The 24,765-nt window shown below is 45.5% G+C and overlaps 1 protein-coding gene across 1 annotated transcript in view; it reads left to right on the top strand.

Moving 5' to 3' along the window:
* Positions 1-5,567: 5,567 nt before the first annotated feature.
* Ptprj (protein tyrosine phosphatase receptor type J) overlaps positions 5,568-24,765 on the top strand; it is a 72,882-nt gene continuing 53,684 nt past the window's right edge. Inside the window, 2 exon segments of the mRNA XM_032902549.1 lie at positions 5,568-5,630; positions 21,109-21,175. Of these exon segments, the coding sequence (XP_032758440.1) occupies positions 5,568-5,630; positions 21,109-21,175 (130 nt within the window).

Below are 24,765 nucleotides of genomic sequence, written 5' to 3'. Positions count from 1 at the left end.
GCCTCTTTATAAAAGTCAAATATAACCAGCGCGATTCCAGAAAAAAAAATTAAAAAACATTTTAAAGAAAGCAACTTTATGATTTGAAGAAAAGAACTTTTTTTTTTCTTTAGGAAGATTGCTTGCCCTTCTGTATTATAGTCACAGCATTTGGGATGGAGTTGGCGGTCTTAATTTAAACTCAGCATTTTTCAAGATAGTTAAGTGGGATTACATAGCAGAAAACCGGATTGGATTTATTTCTTTTCTTAAAAGAATTGCATTGAGGGGGGGAGGGGGAGACAGGGACAGGGAGAGGGAGAGGGAGACAGGGAGAGGGAGAGGGAGAGGGAGAGGGAGACAGGGAGAGGGAGAGGGAGAAGGAGACAGAGAGTGTTTATGTCTGTATATGTGTTTCTCTGTGCACATGTTGCAGTAAGCATTTGGAAGTCGGATGACAGCTTGTAGGGGTCGTTTTCTTCTTCTACCATGTGGGTCCTAGGTATTGAGGTCAAGTGGTTAGGTTTGGCAGCAGCATCTTTACCTCCTAAGCCCTGTCAGCAGTTCTTTCTACCTTTTCCTGTGAAGCCCTGAACCAAGAGTAGCTTTTGGATTTTTAAATATTGAAACAAAATCCAAAGAATGTATATTGTGACATGTGAAGTTATATGAAATTCAAACATTGGTGTTCATAAAGTTTTATTGGAACACAGCCATGGTTACTCATTTGATTTGTCTGTGGCCTGCAAAGGTTAGATTATTGACTGTATGGCTCTCTGCAGAAACAGTTGTTCACTTTGACATTCAGGGTGAATGAGAGTATGGACAGACAGACAGAACCAAAGGACATTTTACACAATGGGAGTTTTGTTTTCTGATGGGACTCCTTGTCTTGACATTGGTGTTCTGTTGGGAACATTGCTAGAGTGGGATACGTGAGCTTAATCTCAGAGGAAACCCCATTACCCAGCTGGTTCAGGGTCCAAAGCTAATCTCATGGCAAGATGCAGGACTATTTGCTGGTGCAGCAAATTATAAATGGGCAGATGGAGAAGTTCAGAGGCCTACTTCTGGCTGGGTGAGGCTGAGGGGAGTGGGCAGCTGTGTTCTATAGAAAAGGCTGGAAGGACGAAATATCTGGAGAGACTCTGAGGAGGCTGTCTTCCACCCAGCTGCAGCTTCTCAAGGGTGTGTTTGTTATGACCTAAGAAGTTGGAGCTCTCTATTTCTGGCTGGTGTTGATACTTCTTCGCTGCCTGCCTTTAGGAGGACTTACTGTGAGCCCTGGGTGAGGAGAAGGCTGGGAGGTCAGCTTCCCTCCTGTCTCACGCCTGCCTCTGGGGATCAGTATCTCTGAATTCTTTGCGAAAAGATACAAAGGTGAAGCAAGGGTATATTGGGAGGTCCAATTAGGACAAGGCATGGCTGTCACTGAGTGCGGGTGTCCTGATCAAGCATCTCCAATGCCATGGGTCAGAGGAAAGTGTCCCGTCAGTTCCAGATTGTACCTCTTACAAGCCTTAGAAAACCAGAGCCTCAGTGTAGAAGAGATTTTAAAGAGGCAGCCTCTTGTGCAGGGGAGGAACTAGAGGCATGGGCTGGACACACTTACCAATGCCAGTTCCTGTTTGGAATAAGTTTCAGGCTTTTATTACTATTTATTTACTTAAAAATTATACTGAAAGATAAATTCATTCTCATTCTCTCTCTCTCTCTCTCTCTCTCTCTCTCTCTCTCTCTCTCTCTCTCTCTCTCTCTCTGTTTCTGGGAATCTAATCCCACAGGGCTTTACCTGTGCTAGGCAAGCACTCTACCATTGGACCCACAATTCTTGTTTGCTATGTGTCCATCAAACATGCATCAGTGCCTGTGAGAAATTAGGAGGTCCCTAGGTTAGATGAGGACAGATTGGACTTGACTTTGGCTAAGCCAAAGGCAGTGCTAGAATCAGCCAAGGTAAGGAGTGATTGTTCTTGGTCTCAGCACCAAGCTCCTCTCTTTGGTAAAGCTGTCCCAGGCCTGTGGGCCACTTCGTCTCTCCTGTTGTTGAGTCCTGGCGATTTCTAGCACTTCCCAGTGTGTTGTTTTCTCTGAAGCTGATGAGCAAGTGACCTTCATTTGTGAGTGTCTGCTTCATTGTGTGGAAGACTCACAGCAAATGCTGGATGAATGGATGTGTGGATGAATACAGACCCAGATTGTTACTGATTCTCCAACTGTTCTAAAAAAAAAAAAAAAAATCACCCGAGGAGCTTGTTAAAAATTCATTCTTCTGACCGTTTGGGACCCCAGCATCTGAGTGTCTCCGCCCAGGTGTGTTTCTGGATGCGGGTGGTCTGTAAACCATACGCACAGCAACTTTGGCACAGGTGCCAAGCCTTCTGGAATAAAGACAGGAACAGAACCTTAAAAATAGCTCTCCATTCATCTGCTCATGCTCAGTGGCCAAGTGCCCCCTCCTGCTGGCGTCAGGTCCGGATGTGGGCCAGTTCTCAGCCCAGGGGAAATGAACAGTGTCTTCTCGGAGATGCCCAGAACTCTCTGAGTCAGTGGGATGCGCCGGCCAGTCAGGCAGGAGGGAGCTTCCACTTCTTTGTAAACCTTGGTGGGAACCGAGTTGGCACAGTGAATGGGGAGGAGCGGAAGTGCCATGTGGGGCTTGGGGTTGGCCAAGGTTTCAGGACTGGATGTGCTTGGGGTGGCTGCTCAGGCTTTGCTATATATGCAGTTTCCTCTCTAAATAGTAACTTTCCCTACCGGCTGGTGTGTTGGTTGGTGACCACAAATGCACGGCTGCTGTTCAGGAGGCTTCTGGGATGAGAGGATGGGGCTGGGCTGCTGTCAGAGCTTCAGAGGAAAGACACGACTGCTGGTGTCTCTGTCACTGACTCATTCGGAGATCTGGGAGGTGTGGCTTTTCTGTGCCCCAGGCTCACTTTTCTGTCTGTCAAATGGGTGTTTCACAGGGGCAGGGTGATAAGCTTAGTTCTCCCAGAGGGGATTCCTGCAGGCCAGTGTGCAGATTACGTCCAGGGCTGTGTGTTGGCCAGAGGCTGTTGACGAACTCTCAGAGTTAACTCTTTCTGGGCACACGTGGGAGCTGGTGAGAACAGCAGCGCAGGAAGCTGAGAACTTGATTGTTTTTTGTTTTTTCTTACTCCTTAGACCTGTCCGGGCCACACTAGGGTCTCCATAAGTAATCGTAGAGCTTAGAGCTCCCAACAGCAGTGACTGGCGAATGCCAGCCCCATGTCTTTCTTTGCTCTTCTGTGGGTTTGCCGTGCTGTATAAGGAGCAGGGGCCTTTCAACATGTCATCTGTTTCCTCCTTTTCCTTCTGTCTTCCTGTTCTACTTCCTCCTCCTGTCTGTAGTGCTAGGATTGCACCCAAGCCAGATATACTTAACAAGAGCTATGGACGATGCCCCCTTTTATTGGTCTTTTTTTCTTGCCTTTCCGTCTCTTTACATGGAGAAATACTAAAGGTCAAGACGATGATAAAAGTCTGTGTGCTAGAGTAAACTATGAGTTTCTTTTGTTCTTTTAGAATCTCACTCTAGAGCTGAGGCTGGTCTTGAACTCATGATCCTCCAGCCTTAGCCTCTCAGTGACTGAGATTCTTGCGTTCATTGGGGTTTAGTTTCCTCATCTGTAAAGTAGGTAAACAGTAGCTACCCTTGTATTGTGCCTACCAGCTCGTGCGTATGAGCCTGCTGTGCAGTGCGTGCGTTACAGAAGTGAGAGCTGGGAGGATGGAGAGGGAGTGCTTGGCTCTGGGGACTGATGGGCCTCTGAGTAAGGAGAGTTCTAAGGTTTACCTCTCTTACAGAACTGGAAGGGGGTGTAGCCTCCATAGTGAGCTACAGCCCTTTTAGGGGCAGCTCACCTTTCTCTACTCCCACATCCACAGTGTTTTGGTAATAAAAAGGAAAAAAAATCTATATTTTATTGTGAAACTTTTGAATTAGCAAGGCTCAGGTTGACTGAATTGTGTTCCCAGGAAACCACACCTCTTGTGTGCAAATGTCTGATGACAGTGGTTGGTTTTTTCCACTTAGCACCTGATGTTGAAGAGGATGTCTACTTACTTGTTTGAGTGTAGTTGGCCTCTGTTTGAGAACCCTCTTTGCTTTAGTTGCTGGGTTCCTAGCATTCCACATATAGTGGTGTCTTGGGATGAACGAATAAACACTTACACTCAACAGTCCTTCAGGTGGATTCGTGGTTCTGTAAGGGTGGTGCTGGGAAACTTGCGTGTTCCTGAGACCCTTTTGGGAGCCTGCAAGATCCTCAGTATTTTCAGAATGATAGTAATCTGTTCCTTGTTTCTTCTCATTCTGTCCGACACGAGTCTTGGTGAATGGGTATTTTCAAAGCAACCAATGCTTGATGACAAAGTCCTGTAGGGTCAAAAGCTGTTTTAAAGTGCAGCAGATACACCATAAATAGACACAGTTGTAAATTTATCGGTCACTAAACTCAAAGTACAAGAGATGCAGAGAAGGGTGGATTTTCATATGGAGAAGCTCATAGATACAATCTTGGTTTCCATAACACAGCCAATGGTTTACTTGTTAAATTACAGTGTGGCAACAACAAAAATACCTGTATTTACCAAAAAGCTATAGAGGTCCTCCCTTTACCAGAGTACACACATGAGCCCAGGGTTGCCTTGTACATTACCAACATGGTTGAAACAGTGAATGAAGAGGCAGATATGAGAATCTGGCTATTCCTTGAGTATTAACAAGCTATGAAAGAGAATTGCAAAAATCTAATATTGTCATTATGCTAATTTTTTTGTATTGGAAAATGTAATTTCTCATAAGATGATTATTTATGCTAATGTGATAAGTTTATTATAAACAAAAGCTTTTTGAAGGCCTAACCATTTTTCTAATCACCATGGGGTTCCTAGGATAAAGTGTTTAAGGAGCACTGGTGGGGACAAGCCAGATTATGGAAGGACTGCAGTGGCAATGTAGGTGGCGCAGGATTCTTTCCTATGTGCGTGGTGGAGTTTAGCATCCCTATGTTGGGAGAGGGACGCTCTCTCTGCCTTTCTAGCCCGGTAGGTTTGGGCAAGTGCTGTCTCCAGCCCAGCAGCCTGGGTTGGAACAGTGTCTTGCTTTCCACCATTTCTAACATCACATTGGATTTTGGAACTTTCTCCACCTGTTAGCTCTGCTTGCCCCTCTGGGAGAGATCTGGGAGGACCAAGACAGAGCAGGTTTCAGGGCAAGGTGACCGTGGAGATGAGTTGGGGACCTTAGTGTTTGTCTGATGGGTAAGCTGAGGTTCTGTCTGTGAGACCTGAGGCAGCGACTGGTGAAGGTTTCTTCGTTCTGGACCCAGGCGTCTCCACTGGTGCTTGGTTTTCTTCCGCTGCAGCCTGGAGTGGCAGGAATGACCTTACAGAGGTTCTTTCCCTCGGGTGTATGGAGCGTCTTAGGTCCTTGGCTTTGGGCTGCCTGCCTCTCCTGACTGACTGGTTGGTCTGCAAGACAGCACTGTATGTTTATTTTAGTTGCTCCCTTATAACTTCCTGCTGCTCTTTGCAAAGCAGTGGAGCTTTAAAAAGACCGCGCCATGGCGTACACGGGAACCGCTTTATTTCTAACCTGGAGACATGTCAGTATTACCGTGTTCCTGGTAATTTTGCAAATCTTTGATAGGATATGGGGAGGAGTTGGGTTGGGAGAATTAAATAAGCCAATTCCTGAGCACCATTATTATTATTATTATTATTATTATTATTATTATTACCACCACCACCACCACCACATCATCATCATCATCATCATCATTATTTGATTAATAAAACAGTCCTGATAGATGATTCGGACAACTCATTATATAAGTTCATTCTGCAAGGAGAATGCATTGTGCTCTTCCTGTATACCCGGGCACAGTAGCACATTGTGTTGTGAGCATTGCAGTGTGTTGTAATGCAGTCACTGTTCTACTGCTGTGAGGAGACATCATGATCAAGGCAACTCTTATGAAAGAAAGCATTTAAGGGGCTTGCTTACAGTTTCAGAGACTTAGTCCATTATCATCATGGTAGGGAGCATGCATGGCACTGGGGAAGTAGCTGAGAGCTATATCTGGTTGCCTGGAGAGAGAGAGAGAGAGAGAGAGAGAGAGAAAGAGAAATTGGGCTTTGGAAACATCAACCTTCACCCCCAGTGATAGACTTCCTCCAATAAGGCCAAACATACACCAGCAAGGCCATGCCTCATAATCATTTTTATACTTTCAAATAATGCCACTCCGGTGACTAAGATCTCAAATATACGAGTGTATGGGGGCTGCTCTTCAAACTGCCACGTCATGGTTAGAAATGCCTGTGACAGAAGTTCCCAAACACTGCTTGGAGACTGATGGATAGATTAGGTTTGAGCTTGTGAAAAGTTCCGGTACTCGTGAGGTAGAGGCAGGTGGGTTTTCTGTGTGTTCAAGGCCAGCCAGGGCTACCTAGCAAGACCCTTTGGTGGAGAGGGACACAGACACACATTGTCTGTAATCCTTAGGAAGGTACATATTACAGATTAAAGGACCATCACATCAGAATGTGGCCTCCCCTAGTAGACGACCACCTTCCAGTGGGTGGTCCTATACCCCTGAGCATTTAGGCAACATGTTGGACCCTGGGGGTTACTGAAACCCCTAGAGGACATAAAGTTGGGAAGGGGTGGCTCTGGGAAGAATTAGGAGAAGTGGGGAATCAAAATACATTGTATAAAAATGGTCAAAGAATTAATAAAGCCTATTAAAATGTGGCCTCTACTTGTAGGGAGCAAGTATTTACATTTACTATATAAGATAGTTAGTTAATAGGTAGTTTTTCTTTGTGACTCCTGTGTCAGCCTTTGTCATTTTGGTATTTGTAATGTCTGAAACAGCCTTTGTCTGGGAAGTTCAGAACCCTAATATAAAACCATAAAGAGTCTGAGCTCCGTGGGTCCTTAGGAATTAGGCGTATTATACATATTCTTTAGTTAAAGAACCCGAGACTTACAGAAGGCATCCAGCCTGTCCAAGATCACCCTCATATTCAAGGCAAGTGAGGGCTCACAATCCAGATAGAATGACTGTGAGCACTGCTATGAGTCAGCCGTACCTGTGTTTAAATTCTTCTTCAGTTACTATTGGATGAGGCTGCTGCACTTATCTGAGAGGTTCATCCTGTGGTTTAATGAGATGATTTGGATCAGAAGAAACTTGAGCTCAAGAATAAAGGAGGCTCTCCTTTCCCTCCTCCTCCTCCCTTTCATCAGTACATAATCCTTTTGATAGGCCAGTGAGCGACTTCACCCAGAAGAGTGTATTTTTAGCAAAGTTTCTGCATCTACTACTGAGTGTTCTAAATGACCTCAGCTGTTACTCGTGTGGTCTCTCAGCTCTCAACTGATGGGCTTGCTCTTTCACTGTCCAGCAGTTTTAGAGACCTGAAGCCCTTCTACCTCCTTTTCCAATCTGTATTCCCAGGCACAGGTCTTAGAAGGGTAGGATAAGAAAAACTTTGCCTGGGACTGGAGAGAGAGCTTAGTGTTAAGAGGACCTGAGTTCATTTCAGTGCCTCTACATTGGGTACCTAATAACCATCTATCTGTATATGTAGCACCAGGGGATCCAATACCTCCCTCTGGCCTCTGCACACCTGTCTGCCTGCCTACCTGCCTCTCTGTCTGTCAGTCTGCCTTCCTATCTGTCTGCTGCTTGCCTCCCTGTCTGTCCGCCTGTCTGTCCGCCCGTCTGTCTGCCTGCCTGCCTCTCTGTCTGTTTGCCTGTTTGTCATTCTGCCTTCCTGTCTGCCTGTCTGTTTGTCTGTCAGTCTGCCTCCCTGTCTGCCTGTCTGTCTGCCTGCCTGCCTCTCTGTCTGTTTGCCTGTCTGCTTGCTTGCTGCCTGCTACCCCAGCCCCCAATAAAAGTAAACATTAACAACAAAGGCCTTGACCAGAGTCAGACTCTGCCCTTTCTTAAGATGGCCTGTTTTTCTTTTCATATCCAAGATGATTGGCAGTGATAATATCCAGTTATAGCTTTTTCTTCCTCACTTGGGAGTTGAGTCTTTAATAGAATTTGGACAGTGTGGTGCAGGCGTTACCATGACAAACTGTGAGGTTTTGGGACCAAGGAACATCCCATCTCCCTCATGAAGCTTTGTGGAACTAACATAAATGATTTTGTGGGATATGCTGTGGTCTTGACCTGCATTGTGCAGTACCAAGCTCTCCTGGAGACTCCATCTGTTCATCCGATGCATGGTGACTTGGCACGTGGCCCCAAATCATCTGGCTCCAAGCCATAGATTTATCTTAAGATCCAGGCATGGTGATATGAAAATGCCCACCTTTGTCTTTGTGACCTAGCGGTCATCACTACTAGAATGCCCAGCCGTAATCAGGTCTCGGGGTCCCTTCTCTGTATGCTCTCACCATTAAGGTATGTGTCTAGTGTTTTCCAGGATAGCTGGGCTAGGTACTCAGTATGGGCCTGTGTGTACACCAGCATGTTTCTTTCCTCTGCTCAGGGTGAAGGGGAGAAATAGCATATGGGTTCTTTGCTAAGGCCTCTTGTGCTTGGCTTCTGGGAGTATTAGCAAATGCAGTTTCCATCCTGAGGAAAGTCGACGCTGTGTTGTCTCCAGCCAAGTCAGCTGATGTACTTTGCTTTAGTAATTTGTGATGAATTTATCATCTTTCATTTATTCAGGTAACACATTCTTCTCTCTTAATTTTAGTCTTACCCCATCCTTGGTCAGGAGGTTGTGTGGCAGGGAGGGCTATCTGCAATCTTTTATTTTCGAGATAGGATCCTTCTACGTAGCCCAGGCTTCCCTCTAACTCTCGGTGAAGGCCAGGTTGTCCTCTGACTCACAGAGAGCCACCTACCTCTGCCTTCTGAGCATGGGGATCAAAGGTGTGCACCATGAAACCTGCTGTGCCTTTTGTCTTGAGGGACACTTGAACATTTCATGTAGGCCATTTATTTATATCCAAAATGTGAGTCACTTGGAGTTAAATAAAATCTCATTTTTTTTAATTATAAAAGGAAGCTATACCTTGGGTCAGCAACCCCTGTAAACACATGCAGATTCCATTGGTAATAGCTTAGAAACATTTTTTTCAGTTTTTATTTTTTCAGGATTTTCTCTTGTAGCCCAGGCTCACCTCAAGCTCATGATAATTTTATTTGCTTCAGCCTTTCAAATTCTGGAATTGCAGGCTTTATCACTGTTATAGAATGCCCTTTGAACCGAACTGTTACTGTCTTCATTAGAAGAAGCTGTTACGTCTCGTGAGCATTTCTCTAGGTTGGGCCATTGGCTTTCCTTCCTAGGAGGCAGGGATGCAGAAGGCCCAGCAGCCCCTTGCCTGATATCCCAGACACTCCCTCCTGCACCTTCCTGCCAGCTGTGTGGGATTCTGTTCTAATTGTTCACGGTCTAGACCAGTGGTTTTCAACCTTTCTAATTCTGTGAGCCTTTAATTACAGTTCCTCATGTTGTGGGGACCCCCAAACATAAAATTATTTTCATTGCTCCTCCATAAATGTTATTTGGCTACTGTTATGAAATTGTAAATATCTGATGCGGAGGATATCTGATACTCGACCCCTGTGAAAGGGAAAGCCAGCCCTCGAAGGGGTTGGGACCTGCAGGTTGAGAGATGCTGGCCTAGACTGAAGGAGTATCAGAATGTGGAAAGTTACCTAAGTGCGGCTTCGAGCCAGCTCTGCAGGACGAGGAAGCCTTAACCTTCTCTGCCTGAGAACTTCAGTGGTATCACAGTTTTAGGTTTAATCTAAGCCCAGGAAACTTATGGGTTCTCCAAGTTGGACTTTGGTGGAATATACTTTGGTCTCTCATTGCAACCTTATCTAGAGTAGGAATTCCCCCCAGGAAAGGTTTTATTTGTAGTATATTCCTGTGTGAGGGAGGGCACATGGACATGTGCATGCTACAACATGATTGTCTGAGGACAGACACTTGTTCGTGGGGACTGAACTCAGGTCTTCTGGCTTGGCAGCAGACCCCTTTACCAGCTGGCTATCACACTGACTCCAACTCAGTTAAAATGTGTTAAAAATTTAGCTAGTGAACTTTTAAATGGAGATGATGCATCTGTTGTAAGGGTGTCGTGATACAGAGTGTTACATTGTGCTTTCCACATTGCTGTTCACAAGGCCCGAGGGGGGTTTTTATGGCAAATGTGAGAGAGTGAGCTCAAAGGCAGACTGCTCTGTCCCAGGGTCTTCAGACAGCCAGTGAGTGTAGTGCCTTTCCCCAGCTACACTCTGGATAGCTGTAGCATCCCTCAGAAACGCGGTGAGGTTAATCGACAGCCCACGTGAGGCTCTTTCAGAACAGTGCTGCTTTGACACGGGTTGTCTGTTACCGCTTAAGAGAAATGTGGGGAAACACATTTTTCAACACAGCAGCCATCTCATCCCATGAAGGGCACAGTTTAGCTTCCGTTGAGCTCTGTGGATTTCCATTGGCTCGGGAGCAAGCCCCGCCCCTCCAGACACAGCATTTGTCTGCTTTGGGCCCACCTCCATGTTTCCTTTCTCTTCTGGTGTGTTCCTTTACTGCTCTCAGCACTTATGCATGTGTAGTAAGAGGTGGTCTCTTCAGGGAGGAGTTAGGGAGGTTTCTCTTTCCCAGACTCTTGGCTCACCCTGGCCTTTCCCAAGGCTCTGGGCACATGGCAGGCTCTGGCTAGTTGCTTTTCACTTCTGCCTTATCTCTTGGCCAGAGCTGAGTCCTGTCAGTGGGCCTCTTCAAAGATGTGTCTGTGCTCCAGGGTGGCCTGCATGTCTCAGAGCAGAAGTGAACACACTGGAACAGTCTTACCTTTAATGAGAGCCCGTGTGAAGGAATACCACTTCCCTTGTCTTGGGGTTTCCTCCTGGAGCTGTCTGTCTGTCACCTGGTCCTGCTTTCCAATGATCTTCATCTTTGAGTCATTCAGGTCAAGTCCTTATCTTGCTCTTGTGATTTCCAGCAATTTAGGAGACCTGCAGGGTTTGTCCCATCCCAGCAGACAAATATCTAGTGGTGGTAGGGCCTCCCCAACCTGTGATTCTGTCACACTGAGTTCCAAGAGAGCTCAAGTGAGGGCACTGACTTATGTGCCTGGGGTGTGGTGTGAGGGTGTGGGGTGTTTCTTTATTCATCAGTGAGCAAAGCCCTCCTGGCTTTGAGTGGGGGCCTTAGGGGAGGGTCATGCCTTAAGGAGGAAGGCCGTATCAGGAATGTTGCCCCTCAGAGCTGCAGGCAGGATCATGGCCTCTGTCATGTTTTCCATGTTTGTCCCCATTTATGAAATGGAGCCAGAAGCAAACCCTGTCTCAGAAAGGCTACTGTGATTTCTCATGAGGTTGGTGAAAATCTCCTGCCCTGTAGAAGAACTTCTATATTTCTATTCTCCTAGAATGTCACAGTCATTAGATGTAAATTCGCATGTTTTGCTAGTCCCTGGAGGAGTTAACTGTGTAAATGTATGCATACAATAAAACTCTTTCCATACATCAAGGCAGGATAGATCATCTGGGTGTTGGGAAAAGTCTTCTCACCATGGCCCTCTTCTTAAAGACAGGTCTGGACCAGCCCCATCAAGGAGGAAAACAGAATTGTTAGTCACAACTCTCTTGGCCCTGGCTGTGACCTTTTGTTTCTTCAGGTGATTGAAAAATTCCCCAAGGTCACTTACTTTCTCAGGTTTGGAGTCAGACAGGGAGGGCTAAGTGAACCTGTGGAAGAGAGGTCTTCTGAGCTCCAAGCTTGTTTTCTTCAACAACGTGGGCACTATTGCTGAGCAATGCCCTGAAGCCTGAAGAGCTGTTCTGTGGGCAGCATTAAGGCTTCCCGGTGAAGCCTGCAGGTTGTGGTCTTTGAGAACGTACATTGTTGTTCCTGGGTCCCCCAGGATACTGTTCAGAGGCTTCTTGCTATTATTGTTAGCAGGTTAATTGTCAAACGTTATGGTATATATGCTGCTGAAGCAAGCATGTTATTTGTCAAACTGAGAAAGGGCCGTTCCAAACAACTGCCCTTATGTGTACTTTTGCAGACTACATCATCACAGTTGAAGGTCGTTTGAGGTGCAGAGCAGTTAGAGTGTGTAAACAGTTTTGTGAAAGTCATAGGCAGGAAGGACAAGAGAACAGTGGCCCAAACAAAGCCATGTAGATCAGGACTAGAATGTGGATTTGCAGGCATTCAGGAGCAGCCTTCCTTTGAAGGCTTTTAGACCCGTTGTGGAGGAGGTAGGCTATGATCCCAGCCACCCAGTGAACTGTACCACTCCAGCCCTCCAGCCTTATATTTAGCCATCGGCCAGCCAACCACCTCTACCCAGCTTCTTTGATACCCTTGGCCGTGTCTCTTTACAGTCCTTTAGTGTCCAGGTTCCACTCTGCACATAAGCCTGTGGGCCTCTTATAAATAGTCCCTTTACCCTCCTAGTTAAGAAGGTATTTGATAATCCAAGCACTGACCATTTGAAGAGAACCTTGGCTTTGATAAGCCCAACCACTTATGAGTTTATTAGTGGCAAATGATAAGAGGTAGTGTTCATGACTGGTGGAAACTCACTTTTCTGTTACTACCTTGTCAACTGAAAACCATTTTTCAAAAACCTAAGATTAGTATCTATCTAGAGAAAGCAACTGCTTCTAGACTGTCAGTGGATGTGCCTGGAGCAGCTGATAACAATCTGCATTAAATGACAGAGCTCGTTACTGCGCCCTGCCTTTCTGCATCTGGCCCTAGCCCACAGGTATTTATTGGGTGCCATATTTCTTATAGCTGTGATAAAATACCTCTCAAAGGCAATGGAATGAAGGAGGGGTCTTTGGTCTCACAGTTTAAGGGTCTACAGTCCCTCACAAGCATGGTGGCAGATGCAGCTGGGAACATTGTGTCCCCAGACAGAGAGAGGAGATGGAAGATGCTACCCCAGCCCAAGGAATGGATCAGCCCCCATTCACAGTGGGTCTCAGTGAAGTAGCCCAGTCTAGGGAGTCCCTCACGGACATGCCCACATGTTTGTCTCCTGGGTCGTTCTGGATCCTGTCAAGTTGGTGGTCAGTAATATCCATCACCGGTACATACTGTGGGCCAGTCTCTCTCAAGGGAGCAGAGGCTCAGTAAGATAGTCTTTAACTCATGACGTACCCGGGGAAACAAGGTCAACACTAAGCAAATACCTACAGGCTGGTTTAAAGTGAGGTATTGAGCCCTATAGAGAGAGCACTGACGAAGAGGGAGCAGAGTTATGTTTCGACCCTTGCCTCCTTCCTTTCCGTGCTGCCCTGGGAAAGTCACCTGGCTTCCCTAGGCATCTTTCTGTGGAAGTGGATCATGCTTGCTAACTGCTCCCTTCCCGATGAATGTTAGCTTCTGTCAAACGCTAGCTCCGTGATGATGAAAAGAGGGGATTGTGTCGGTGCTTTACAGATGTATGTCGTGTAATATTTGATAATTAGAAAAAGTGTTAGCAATGCAGTAACAAAGTAGGAGCCCCAGTGATTTCAGATCATCACTGCTGGTGTTTCTCCCGTCTGCATATTACGTTATTTTAAGCGTCTCTGCACATCTCTAGGCAGCACGTTGATTAGCTTTGTTTATTAAAGTGAGTCTCACATAGTTTTCTGTGGTATGCTTTCAACATCCAGTATCAGCTTTTCGATATCCAGTTGGTATGGTAGCAGCTTATTCATCTCCATCGGTGAGAACCATTAGTTGGTAAGAGAATTTTGTACTTTAGCAAACTTTCTGAATAATGTGTGGTTTTCCCCTCCACTGTTTTTTGGCTTACTGGGTAAAATACAGGTGCACATTACAAGTCTGGTACACACAGAATCCATTGTGTGTGTGTGTGTGTGTGTGTGTGTGTGTGTGTGTGTGTGTGTGTGTGTAGGGATAGAGGGCAAGGACATCTAAAACCCTCAGTAAAATTTCAAACAATGATATTAGCTGCAAATCCAGCGCTGTACCTTAGCACTGTAAACTCATTCATCCTGCCTAACTGCAAGCTTGAATGTGTTAGCCTACCTGACCCCATGCCTTACACTGCAACCTCTGGAAATACCTTTTCACCCTATGATTTTGATTTGCTTCCTTTATATTATGTGTGTTCCCTGAGTCCGTGTGTGGTGTGCATGTGTGTGTATACACGCTCATAAGGGTGTGGCACATATTCATGTGTGTGGATGGAGGGCAGAAGTTGAATTTCTATCTTCACTGATTTTCTGGTATACTGAGGCACGGTTTCTCACTTGACCCAAGAGTTGTCCCTGAGGCATCTCCTCAGCGTTGGTTTTTAGATTCCGTATGCAGCCAGACACTCACTGCACAGTGACTGCTGTACAACTGTGGCCCTGTAAGACTAAGTTTACTGGATTAGTCTTACAGTGGCTATGTGACCTCCTGTGAATCTTGTGCTTGCTGTTTCTTGTATTGAGAGGCTGCGTTGTGACCCACATCATCTACGTTGGCGTAAAGGACGCTTTGTGATGTTTGTACATCAGTGAAGTGCCCGACAGCATTGTTCTCAGAGCGTATCCTTCTCTTTAAATATCAAGTGATCCGAAGTGGGATTGTAAATCTTTGTCTTTCTGCCAGTCTTCTTTCGTCTAACTTATACCACCAAGACTGAATCTTCATCTCTTTCTCCTTCTATCTATTCTTTATTGGTTGCTTCCTGTGTCTTGGCTGTTGTGAACACTGCTGCAGTATGAACAGGTTGCCATTATTGAATTAAGGAGGTTCTGTCCTGGTCTGAGCTTAGGAATCTCCTCACAGGAATGTGCTGTGGTATCGTCCAGATGATCTTCAGGCTTTTCTCAGTTATCTGATGCTGTGATTCATGGTGTGTATATATATATATATATATATATATTTTTTTTTTTTTTTCTTGTTTCAAATCAGTGTATCCATGAGGTAAATTACATTGGTTGTGAGTCTGTTGATTTGGGGCATTGCTAAATTTTTCCTTACTAACATTATTCTGAAAGGTTCGCATCTGTGATAATGTAACTGATGGGTCTGTAACTTTCCTTTTTTTGTTTTGTACTTGTTTGGGTATTGAGGTGATGTTATATATTCCAAAGGATGAGGAAATATTCACCCTTAAAGTCTGCATGTAGAGTGTGTGAGATTAGAGTGTGCACGAACTTTTCCAAGGAAACATTTTGTGATGTGTTTCAGGAACACTATTAAATCTTTAATTTGATTCCTTATATATTTTTTTATTATGTAAAACTTTTGATGTTGGCAGCCTTCCATGTGTTCCTTTACTCTGCCAGTTTCACTTATCTTTATGACATCTCCAGGAATATAACCTCTGCATTTAATAGAGATGAATTGTCAAACGGTTGTCATTTATAGTTGCACATCCACGTGAAGCAGAATTTTCCTGATCTTGTACAACCAAATGAAATGCAGAAACAGGTGGAATGTATTGTTCTTTCACTTTTAGTGTTTTATAGACAGAGGGTATTTTGTAGCAAAATACCACAGATGTGGAGTATTAGGGACTGGAGCAGTTGGAACAGCTCAGTTGGAAAAGGGTTTGCTTAGCAAGCCTGAGTTAGGACACCCAGTACTCGCCTAAAAGCCAGTGTGGTGGCAGACACTTGTAATCCCAGTGTCAGGGAGGCAGAGTTCAGTAAGTTTGCAGGCCTCAGGGAGTAGGTAGGTTAGCCTATTGGCTGCATCCCAGTGTCAGAAAAAGGCAGGCTGGGTGTGGTAGTGCATGCTTTTTAGTCTCAGCAGTTATGGGGCAGAGGCAGATGGATCTCTGTGAGTCTGAGGCCAGCCTGTTCTCTGTAGTCATTTCTAGGCCTACCAGGACTTACATAATGAGATGTTGTCTTGAACCAAAACCAAAACCAAAGTAAAACTAACCGACCAAATTAACCAAAAATCCCAAAACCCCAAGGCGGATGCTGCCTGAGAAATACCACCCAATGGTTGTTCAACACAAAATCAACATGGAGTTCTCAAATTAAGCTTTACTAATCTTGGTATCCATTGCCTCTGGTCTTATCCCCCCACCCTCCAATATATACTTTATCAAGGGTGTCTTGCCATACTAAAGTGGACTGGGAAGCCACTGGGTGCTGATGGCTCCCGCAGCCCTGACAGTCTGTGGTGGAGCGTCTTTTCATTATGTGTCAGGGTGAGTGGTGCAAGCCTTTGACACTGTGGTTAGAGAAAGCCCAGCGTTCACTGCTGACCTCTGTTGAGCAGGTGTTGCATGAGCTCAGCTCCCTTCCTACTCCCTGGTGGGCCATTGGCTCCTTAGTAAGATAGATACACGCAGTGGAAGAGCTGCTAAAAGCATTTACTCTGTCTTAATCCTTTTTAATCCCATTCATATTTCAGAGTCTGAAGCTTGGCAGGATGTCAGAAGCCACACTGCGAGCAGGGAGATTTTCTTCTTTGAACAGCAGGAACCAAGTTTACAAAATTCTCTAATATTTAGTTAGTTAAAACATATAGGAGTAGGAAATTTCTCCGTAGATTTCTGAGTGTTATTAAGAAATCTTGGTGGGGCTTAATTTTTTTTTCTTTTGAAAGACAACAAGCAATAGAAGGCTTAGGTATAGGGAGATATCTGTGGCATTGGCTCCCCGAGTGGGGAAATTACCAGAGACAGTGGCTCTCTGTCTGATGTCACACCTATGGGGACTTTAGACCTCATTCTATTCCCGATGAGATATTAGCTTTCACTTGGACTCGTCAGCCCAATCTTTTGATTAATGGGGCCATGCTATTTGTTCGCAGATTTAATGTAAAAAAAAAAAAGTGGTGAAATTCTGGTATAATCCTGCAAGACTTAATTAGATCTTGGCTGTATTGAGATCTGGGACTGGGTAGGCGTTTTCTTTCCTGCATTTACGGCAGGCTTAGGTGTATTGGAAAACCACACGTGGCCTGTAAGGAGTTTGTTTGCTGTGTGGAAGTCCTTCGTCATCCAGCTGCTCCTGAATGCTAGGTTTTGGATTGGACTTTGGGTCAGCTTCAGGGTAGTGTGAGGATGGATGCCCAAGAACATGTTGTCTTCAACTTCCTGGCCTTCCCCTTCCAAGTTCTGGCCTTCATTGGGCAGAGACGGTCTTGTCTGGAGGGCAGCCCTGTCTGCCATTTGAATCCCAGCCCAGCCCTGGGGTGTGAGGGCTGGAAGGGAGGGGAAGGCAGGCCATTGTAGGAGAGAAGGAGCTGGGAGCTCTGGAGGAACATTTAGGGTGGAATCAGTTGTGTCTTTTAAAAATCTTACCCATTTTGGACTTGTCTGTGGAAGCAATTAGGGAGATCACAGGACCGTTTCTGATTCTTGATTCTCTGCAGTGTCTATTCAGAAAGATAGAAAACAGTCCACTGGAACAGGGGATTATTTGAGCACACACAGAGTCCTGTTGTCTCAGCAGCATGCCCTCAGACAATTTGCCTTTTAGTGAAGTTTAAACCCATGAAAGGAAATAAAAAGTGTTTTATTAGATGGCGAAGAAAGATGGACTGGACTTAGGAGACTTTGGGAATTTTAGCTTTCTCCTTTGTTAATGCCAACTCTGGAAGAGGGCAACTCTTTCTGTAATGCAATTTATTTGTACAATGTGGTAATTATTGCTAATAGTTAATAATTATCTTCAGTTGGATAAAATGCCAGAGAGAGAGAGAGAGAGAGAGAGAGAGAGAGAGAGAAAGAGAGTGTGTGTGAGTGTGTGTGTGTGTATGTGTGTGTGTGTGTGTGTATGAGTGTGTGTGTGTGTGTGTGTGAGTGTGTGTGTGTGTGTGTGTGTGTGTGTGTGTGTGAAGGAGATTATGAATGTATGAGAGCCCTTGCTGGGATGCCTTCTGTTCAAGGCTAAACATTGCTGCTTCTGAAGAAAGGTACACCTTGTGCGTGGGGCCTGTTAACATTTCTGAAGTGTCTGCTTTGGCAGATCTAGATAGTCAGGCCAGAGCATTTCTCCATGAATATGCACAGACTGAACCTTCAGGAACCTTGTTTACAAAGCTGGTAAAGAGACACCACCCAGCCAGGACTTCCATATCTGTTATCTGTATGTCTATGTCTATATGTCTATATGTCTATATGTCTTGTCTATGTCTATGTCTATCTATATCATCTATATCTATCTATACCTATGTCTATGTCTATATCTATGTCTATATGTCTATATCTATATCTATATCTATATCTATATCTATATCTATCTGTAAAATACTGACTCATTCAGTTTGGCACCGTTCAGTGAAGTTTATGAACTAGGTATACATTTGGGTATACGTTCGTCGTGCCTTGTTAAAAGTGTTTTGTTTTGTTTTTGTTTTGTTTTTGGTTTGTTTCTTGAGAGCACACAAAGCAAGCCAGGAGATCCACGAGTGTGACCAGTAATGTGCTGTGTGGACAGATGGTGCCAGTTACAGGCAGGGAGAGGATCTACTATGTGCTGAGTAGCGGAGGACTGGGCTTTTTGACCTTGATTTGAAAAACGTTTCAAATTCTTAGTCAGGAAGGAAATATCACTCTTGGTTTCAATTCCTGTGCAGGTCTGTGGGATTATATCTTAAAATATGGTGGTTTGCTGGATCTTTCGAAGGAAGAACTGGATGAATGCTCAACATGATGGATAATTAAGGGGAACGTACCCTTTGACCTTTCTCCATCCAAACAGACCTGGTTAGGGCTGGAGGGATGGCTCAGCAGTTAGCGCACTTGCAGCGTTTGAGGGGGACTTGGATTCAGTTCCCAGCAGAAGCATGGTGGCTCACAAAGTTGCCCATAACTCCAGTTCTAGGGATCTGACGCCTTCTTTCGGTGCTAGTCAGACACATAGTGCACTTATATACATGTAGGCAAGCACACATACACAAACAATGAAAATAGATCGTCTTAAAAACTAAAACAAAACCAAGGCTGTCTTGATTGAACGACACAGCTGGAACCCATTGGGCAAACATAGCCTGTGTTCCAGAGAAACAGGTCCTCCCTTGGTTTTAAAACCATGAAAGAGTTGCTTCAGTTTGAGTTTCCCTCTATCTTTGCAGCTTCCAGCTCAGCCTGTTGGGTTGTTGGGATCTTCGTGGGGGAGTCTGGGTTGGAGCTGTTTCGGGTCCCAGGGGCTTTCCCTGATGCATCACTCTTTCTCGGCATCCGTGGTGCTGCAGGGATCTCCCACTTTGCAGGGTAGGCGAATGTCCCAGAGGCCTGATGAAGTTCAAGGTGCAGGCTGGGTGAAGGCGGGTGGGTCTGTCCCTTTGTTTTTTTTTTTTTTTTTTTTTTTGTGCTTTTTCTTTATAAACCATGTGCCACAGGTGGTTTTGTTAATTGTCAGAGTCTGGCCAGTGAGACCAGGTGTACCTGTGTGCTCCTCAGTACTGGAGCAGCTGGGGTTGTGGATGCTTTGCAGGGACCAGCTTTTCATGGGTTCTGAGGATCTGAACTCAGGCTTTCTCATATTTTCATGGTGTTAAGAAAAAAGATGGCTTCAGTGTCACACAAAAGAACATGCAAGCAAGCAAGCACCACCCCTCCCAAAGTAGCTTGGCACTGCAGTTTCTTTTTGTGCAAAGGTTAGACCACAACCCAAACCAGTCTAGAGCTCACCCTGGGACAGGAATGCACTTGCTCTTTATTCTAACACGGGTGGCGACTGTGTCTTTTTCCCATTGGCTGGACCTAACCTCAACGTGTTTCTTGATTGGCTAGCTTTAAAATAATTCTGAGAAGAAATGAAGGAAAAGGTAGTTGGTTGGCTGCTTCAGGCCATCAGATGATAGGAAAGAGGGGAGGGAGAAGTAACTGAGAGGGTACTTTGTGTAAGCAAATTTTTATTACCAGGTAGGTTAGTTTAAAAGATTTACATGAAAGGTTTACATGGCTGCCTTTGGTAGGGGAAAAAAAAAACATTTCACACAATGGCAAGTACTCTTGTCTCACCCTCTCCCCAGTCTCCCTCCCCACTTCCTGTTCTTTGTTACCACCTCCACCCAATATCTATCTATCCATCCATCCATCCCTCCATCATCTATCTATCCATCCATTCATCTATCCATCCATCCCTCAACCCAGCCAGCCAGCCAGCCAGCCAGTCAACCACCCACCCTCCCACCCATCCTTCTGTCTGTCTGTCTGTCTGTCTGTCTGTCTGTCTATCTATCTATCTATCTATCTATCTATCTATCTATCTATCATCTAACTATCACCTATCTCATTCTTTTTCTTGGTTCAATTGCTCTCTTCAGTTCTTTACTGCTGCCCAGATCCCATCCAATATTGTGCCTTTCTCCACTTGCATCTTTTTACCCCACTTTCCTCCTTACTGCCGGTTCACCCACCCGCCAGCCAGTGCAAGTTCTGTGGTAGGTGCTTCACTGCATCTTCACCAAGCAGCTTCCAGTCAGACGGGCAGTGAGAGCTCCTAGTAGTAAGACTTAAGTGCCAGGTCCTGGCATTTCCAGGAGGGAAACCCTACGCTCTAGAGGGGAGAGGAATTCTGTATGGGTCAATGATGGTTCTCACATAGAATAGTGAGTCAGGGTTGAGGGAGAAGCGTGAGAAGCTCTCACTTTCTAGGTAGTAGGGCCGGCTGGAGCCAGAGTTGGGGCTGGCAGCTGGGTTACAGAGGAATTTGTGGTATGTGACTAGCGGGAGGGGGCACATGACATGTGAGCTCTTCATTTTATGTCTTCTTTGCTTTAAAGAGATGTTGGTTACATCTGTTGTTAAGAGGAAAAGTATTTCTGCTGAAAGGTTCAGAGGGCAAACTAGAGACAGTGGTAGAACGGAAAACACAGGATTTTGCCTAAGGCCAGGGAAGAGAAAGCACAGTGATCATGTGGTCCTTTGTCTCTCTCACTGGCTCTTAAGCAGTTTGGGACTAGGGAAACTGCGAGTTATTTCTGTGAAGAGGGGCTGGTGGATCACTGAACAGATGTGATTTGGACTCAGGTTTGTTAGGCCCTGTGAGCCTCTTTCCGCCACCCTAAACAGAGGCAGGGATAGATGATCTCTGAGGCTTGATTCCAGTATGACTGATCACACATGTCTCCAATGGTTGCCTTCAAAGCCCTCAAGTTGACACAGACCTGGTTTATCTTTACCCTAAGAAAGGCCAGACTGGCTTTGCCTCAGGCCCCAGAGCGCTGGCCCTGAGTGAGTGTCTCAGCAGAGACGGTGAGTAAGGCGCTGGGAGATGGACATGTGTAACGGTTTGTTCGTGAGCTAGGAGTATATGTACTGCCTTATGCTGAGTGCCAACAGCGGGGTTCAGGCTGTGCGTCGTTCAGCAGTATGGGGCCGGTCACAGCGGCAGCTCTGTGGACACCTCTGACTGCTCCCATGCTGATTACCAGTAGAATTACTCCGCTCACATTTCAAGTTATTTTATCTCCCAAATACCCAGCATTCATTAAGAAAGGTGTTGTTTCTAATATCCCATCAGACAATTGGAAACCCAGACCAGCCTTGAGAGAGATTCCGAGTGCTTTTTAAACTTGAGCTGAATTAAACAGTCATTCTTTCTGGAACATGCCTTGTGCCCGATAGCATTCCATTGAATTCTCTTGAGTGTTTGAGGAGGCTAAGTTTGAACATAAAACCCTGTTTGCAGATGAGAAGCTTGAGACTTGGTTCAGTGTACAATCGTCAGAACCAGGATGTGAAACTCGAACCTGCCCACAGGGCCCATACTCTGTGTGGCTGCAAGTCTGTTCTTGTGGCTCTGTCCAGGGCAAACATGTGATTTAGAGCAGGACTAAGCTGACTATAGCCACTGCTTGCTTTTGCATGACCCATGGGCTAAGAATAGCTTTTGCATTTTTAAGGGGTAGAGAGGAAAAGCAAGGAAAGCTATTTCATAATGTAAAAATTATAGGAAACTCATGTACTTATGAATGAATAAAGCTTTATTAGAACACAGTCATGGGTATTAGTGGACTGGTGGCAGGCTTCACTCTACACTGACAGACTCATGTGCCCTGCAGAACCTAAGATATTTAATGCCTGGCCTTTCATAGAAGTTGACCGGGCGTCTGATTCAGGGCATTCAGTAGGCTTAATGAGATGTTAAAAGTAATCAGTCACCTCCTGTGTACTGCACTTGAAGATTCGGGGTCTCATTCTGTTGTTTGGTGTCTTACGTGTCTTCTCTGTACCAGGTATGGCAGTGCCCGTGTGATGGGACTTGCTAACGTGCCTTCTTCTCAAGAGCTCAGTCTCTTAGCAGATGACTGTGCTTTTCTCTCGAGACCTCGTGTTGGGTGATGGTTGTTCTTAGGCAGTTGTTTCATGCTCACTGGAGGACAGTGATGTCTAAATGTCTAAATGTGTGGGAGATGCAGGCTTTCACTGAAGTGGAAGGCTGTAGAGACAGGGAAATCAGGAAGTAACCTTTTCCATCACCTGCATTTCTGAGATTATTTTGCCACATGGTTAAGAAGGGACCCAAGATCCCAGGTTCTCAGCCAGACCTGATGCCCTCATTGCTAATGGTTAACTTGAGAGTGTGTCCTCTTAATTTCTGCACAGTGCCTGGGCGATGCCCTCTTCAGGACTCACAGTGCTTGCTATCATTCGTAGATTCCTGCTGTGTTGCCATGAGGTGCTTAACATTTGCGAGCCTGCTGAATAAACTGTAGGGGGTTGGTCTGGTCTTGTATTCACCCCAAGATCTAGTTGCTCCAAGATGATCCTCGTGTATATCAGCCTCTGTTGGGTAAACCTTGCTCCCCAAATTAAAACTATTCATTAAATAAAACTGGAGGCAGCCAGTTATGGGGAAGAAGGGAAAGGTGGAGTTTGAGATATCAGGCTGGAAGTCACAGGTAGTGAGCACGGGGAAAAGGAGAGAGGGAGAAGGGGGTGAAGAAAGTGAAGGAGGAGAAGCTGGAGTGAGCAAGAGGTCTCCTCCGTGAGTCATGTTGGGCCAGCAGCACATGTCAGAGTCAACAGCACATATTTGGGAAGGACAATTCAGGTAGTGGCCAGACTAACATTATCGATTTAGATTCGGGGAAATCCCCTACCCCCCGTAACTGTGCAGAGCCTAATAAATAAATATCATTGCTAGATGGGGATAAGTTTAATTGAAACAGTCTACAAATAATGTCTTTTTTTCCCCGACTGTGTAGCTCAAACCAAACTGCGGTGAAGGCCCAGCACACTCAGGCCACAGGTTAGAGGAGAAAACTCAAGAAGCTGTGTCACTGGCTGTGGGCCTCTGCTGACTAACGTTGTGGTGCCAATATTCAAATGTGGACTGGATGCCAAAGTCCCATTGATTTCCTACCCTTCCTCGGTTGTGCAGTTCAGGGGAATCCACGGGAGGGTGCGGGTGTGTGGTAACGTCTGGGATCCTTGCGCACACAGTGACGTGACAGGAGTTCTTTAAAAAAGCAAACGAGCTTGCTGACACCGACACCCATGCCAACTGTGGCTTCTGTGATAGGGTCAGCCCTGGAGGCTGTTGGATAGAGTGGACTGTGAGAGACTTTGTGGACAGCCAGAGGCATTAGTTTGAGCTGGGTCCTGAATATTCTTTGTTCAGTTGTGAGAAAGGGGGAGGGATATTAGAGATGGACCCAGGAAGCTATAGACTGCAGCACATACAGTCTCTAAGCACCTGGGGCCCTAGTGAATGCTATATCTTAGCTTCTTTTATCCAGACTTTGAGCAGCTGGGCAGCACAAGGGAGAACTGATTGGGCTCAGGGTGTGGATTCAGTGGTCCAGTTTGAGGGTCCCGAGTCAAGTCATCAACCGAAGACCAATAGGTCAACATTTCGTTCCTTCGTTAGTGGTGGGGTGTTTGTGAGTGGAGTTGGTCGCACAGGTGGAGAACAGGTTAGGGAATAAAGGAAATGCTGAGGGGTAGAGAGAATGGTGCAGTCTATATTCTCAGTGTGGACATCATTGACAAGTCATTGGCCCGAAAGCTCTTCCTCAGAGAAGAACTCAGGAAGTAAACAGTTCATTGGTGATCATAACCTTTGCATTGGGTTGCAGAGCACATGGCTGTCAAGGGCCACACACTCAGATGTCTTCAGGCACTTGAAAACATAAATAAATGATCTGAACCTTGAAAAGTCATACTGTCTCTCAGTCCGTCATATGCTCATGTTTGGTAGAGGAAACCAGCTGTGTGGGCACTGGGTTGCTTGGCAACTGTGCTGCTTATCCTCAGCACTGGGGTGACAGCACTGCCAGTGCTGGTGCTGCTTAGCACTTACCCCACAGAGAGGGTCACCGAGATCCGACTAATGGCTCGAATGTGGCCAGATAGAAAGTTTTTTTTTTTTTTAAAAGATATCGAATATCGAAATTAAAAAAAAAAAAAACAACAAAAAGCCAATTCCCCTTGCCCTTAAGATTTTTAAGAAATGTGAAGTTTTAAGAAACACTGCAGGAAGCTGGGCATACTGGCCCTTGTATATAATAACCCCAGCTCTTCAGAGCTAAGGGAGGGGCATGACAAGTTCGGGGTCATCCTGGGCTACAAACTGTGCATGACTTGTCTTAAAAACAAAGGAACAAAACACTGTCAGTCAAACAAAAGATACTGCTAAGTTCAACAACGAGGCCTCAATTAAGCAACCCCAGATTTATCGTGTGATGAAGAGGAAGGTCTGAGCTCCTCAACCTCTAGGCAGAGGCAACGCCAAGCCCTTCCAAGATGTCTGGGGATCTGTGATCAGTCTCAATGGTATATGTGTGGGGCCTACTCTCTGCCTTCATAAAGTTCTCGGTCAGGCAAAGTACCAGTTTCCA

This window comes from Rattus rattus, chromosome 5 (genome assembly GCF_011064425.1).
Source record: "Rattus rattus isolate New Zealand chromosome 5, Rrattus_CSIRO_v1, whole genome shotgun sequence".
Classification (NCBI taxonomy): domain Eukaryota; kingdom Metazoa; phylum Chordata; class Mammalia; order Rodentia; family Muridae; genus Rattus; species Rattus rattus.
Note: the sequence above shows the minus strand (reverse complement) of the source record. Positions and strands in the feature narration are given on the sequence as shown.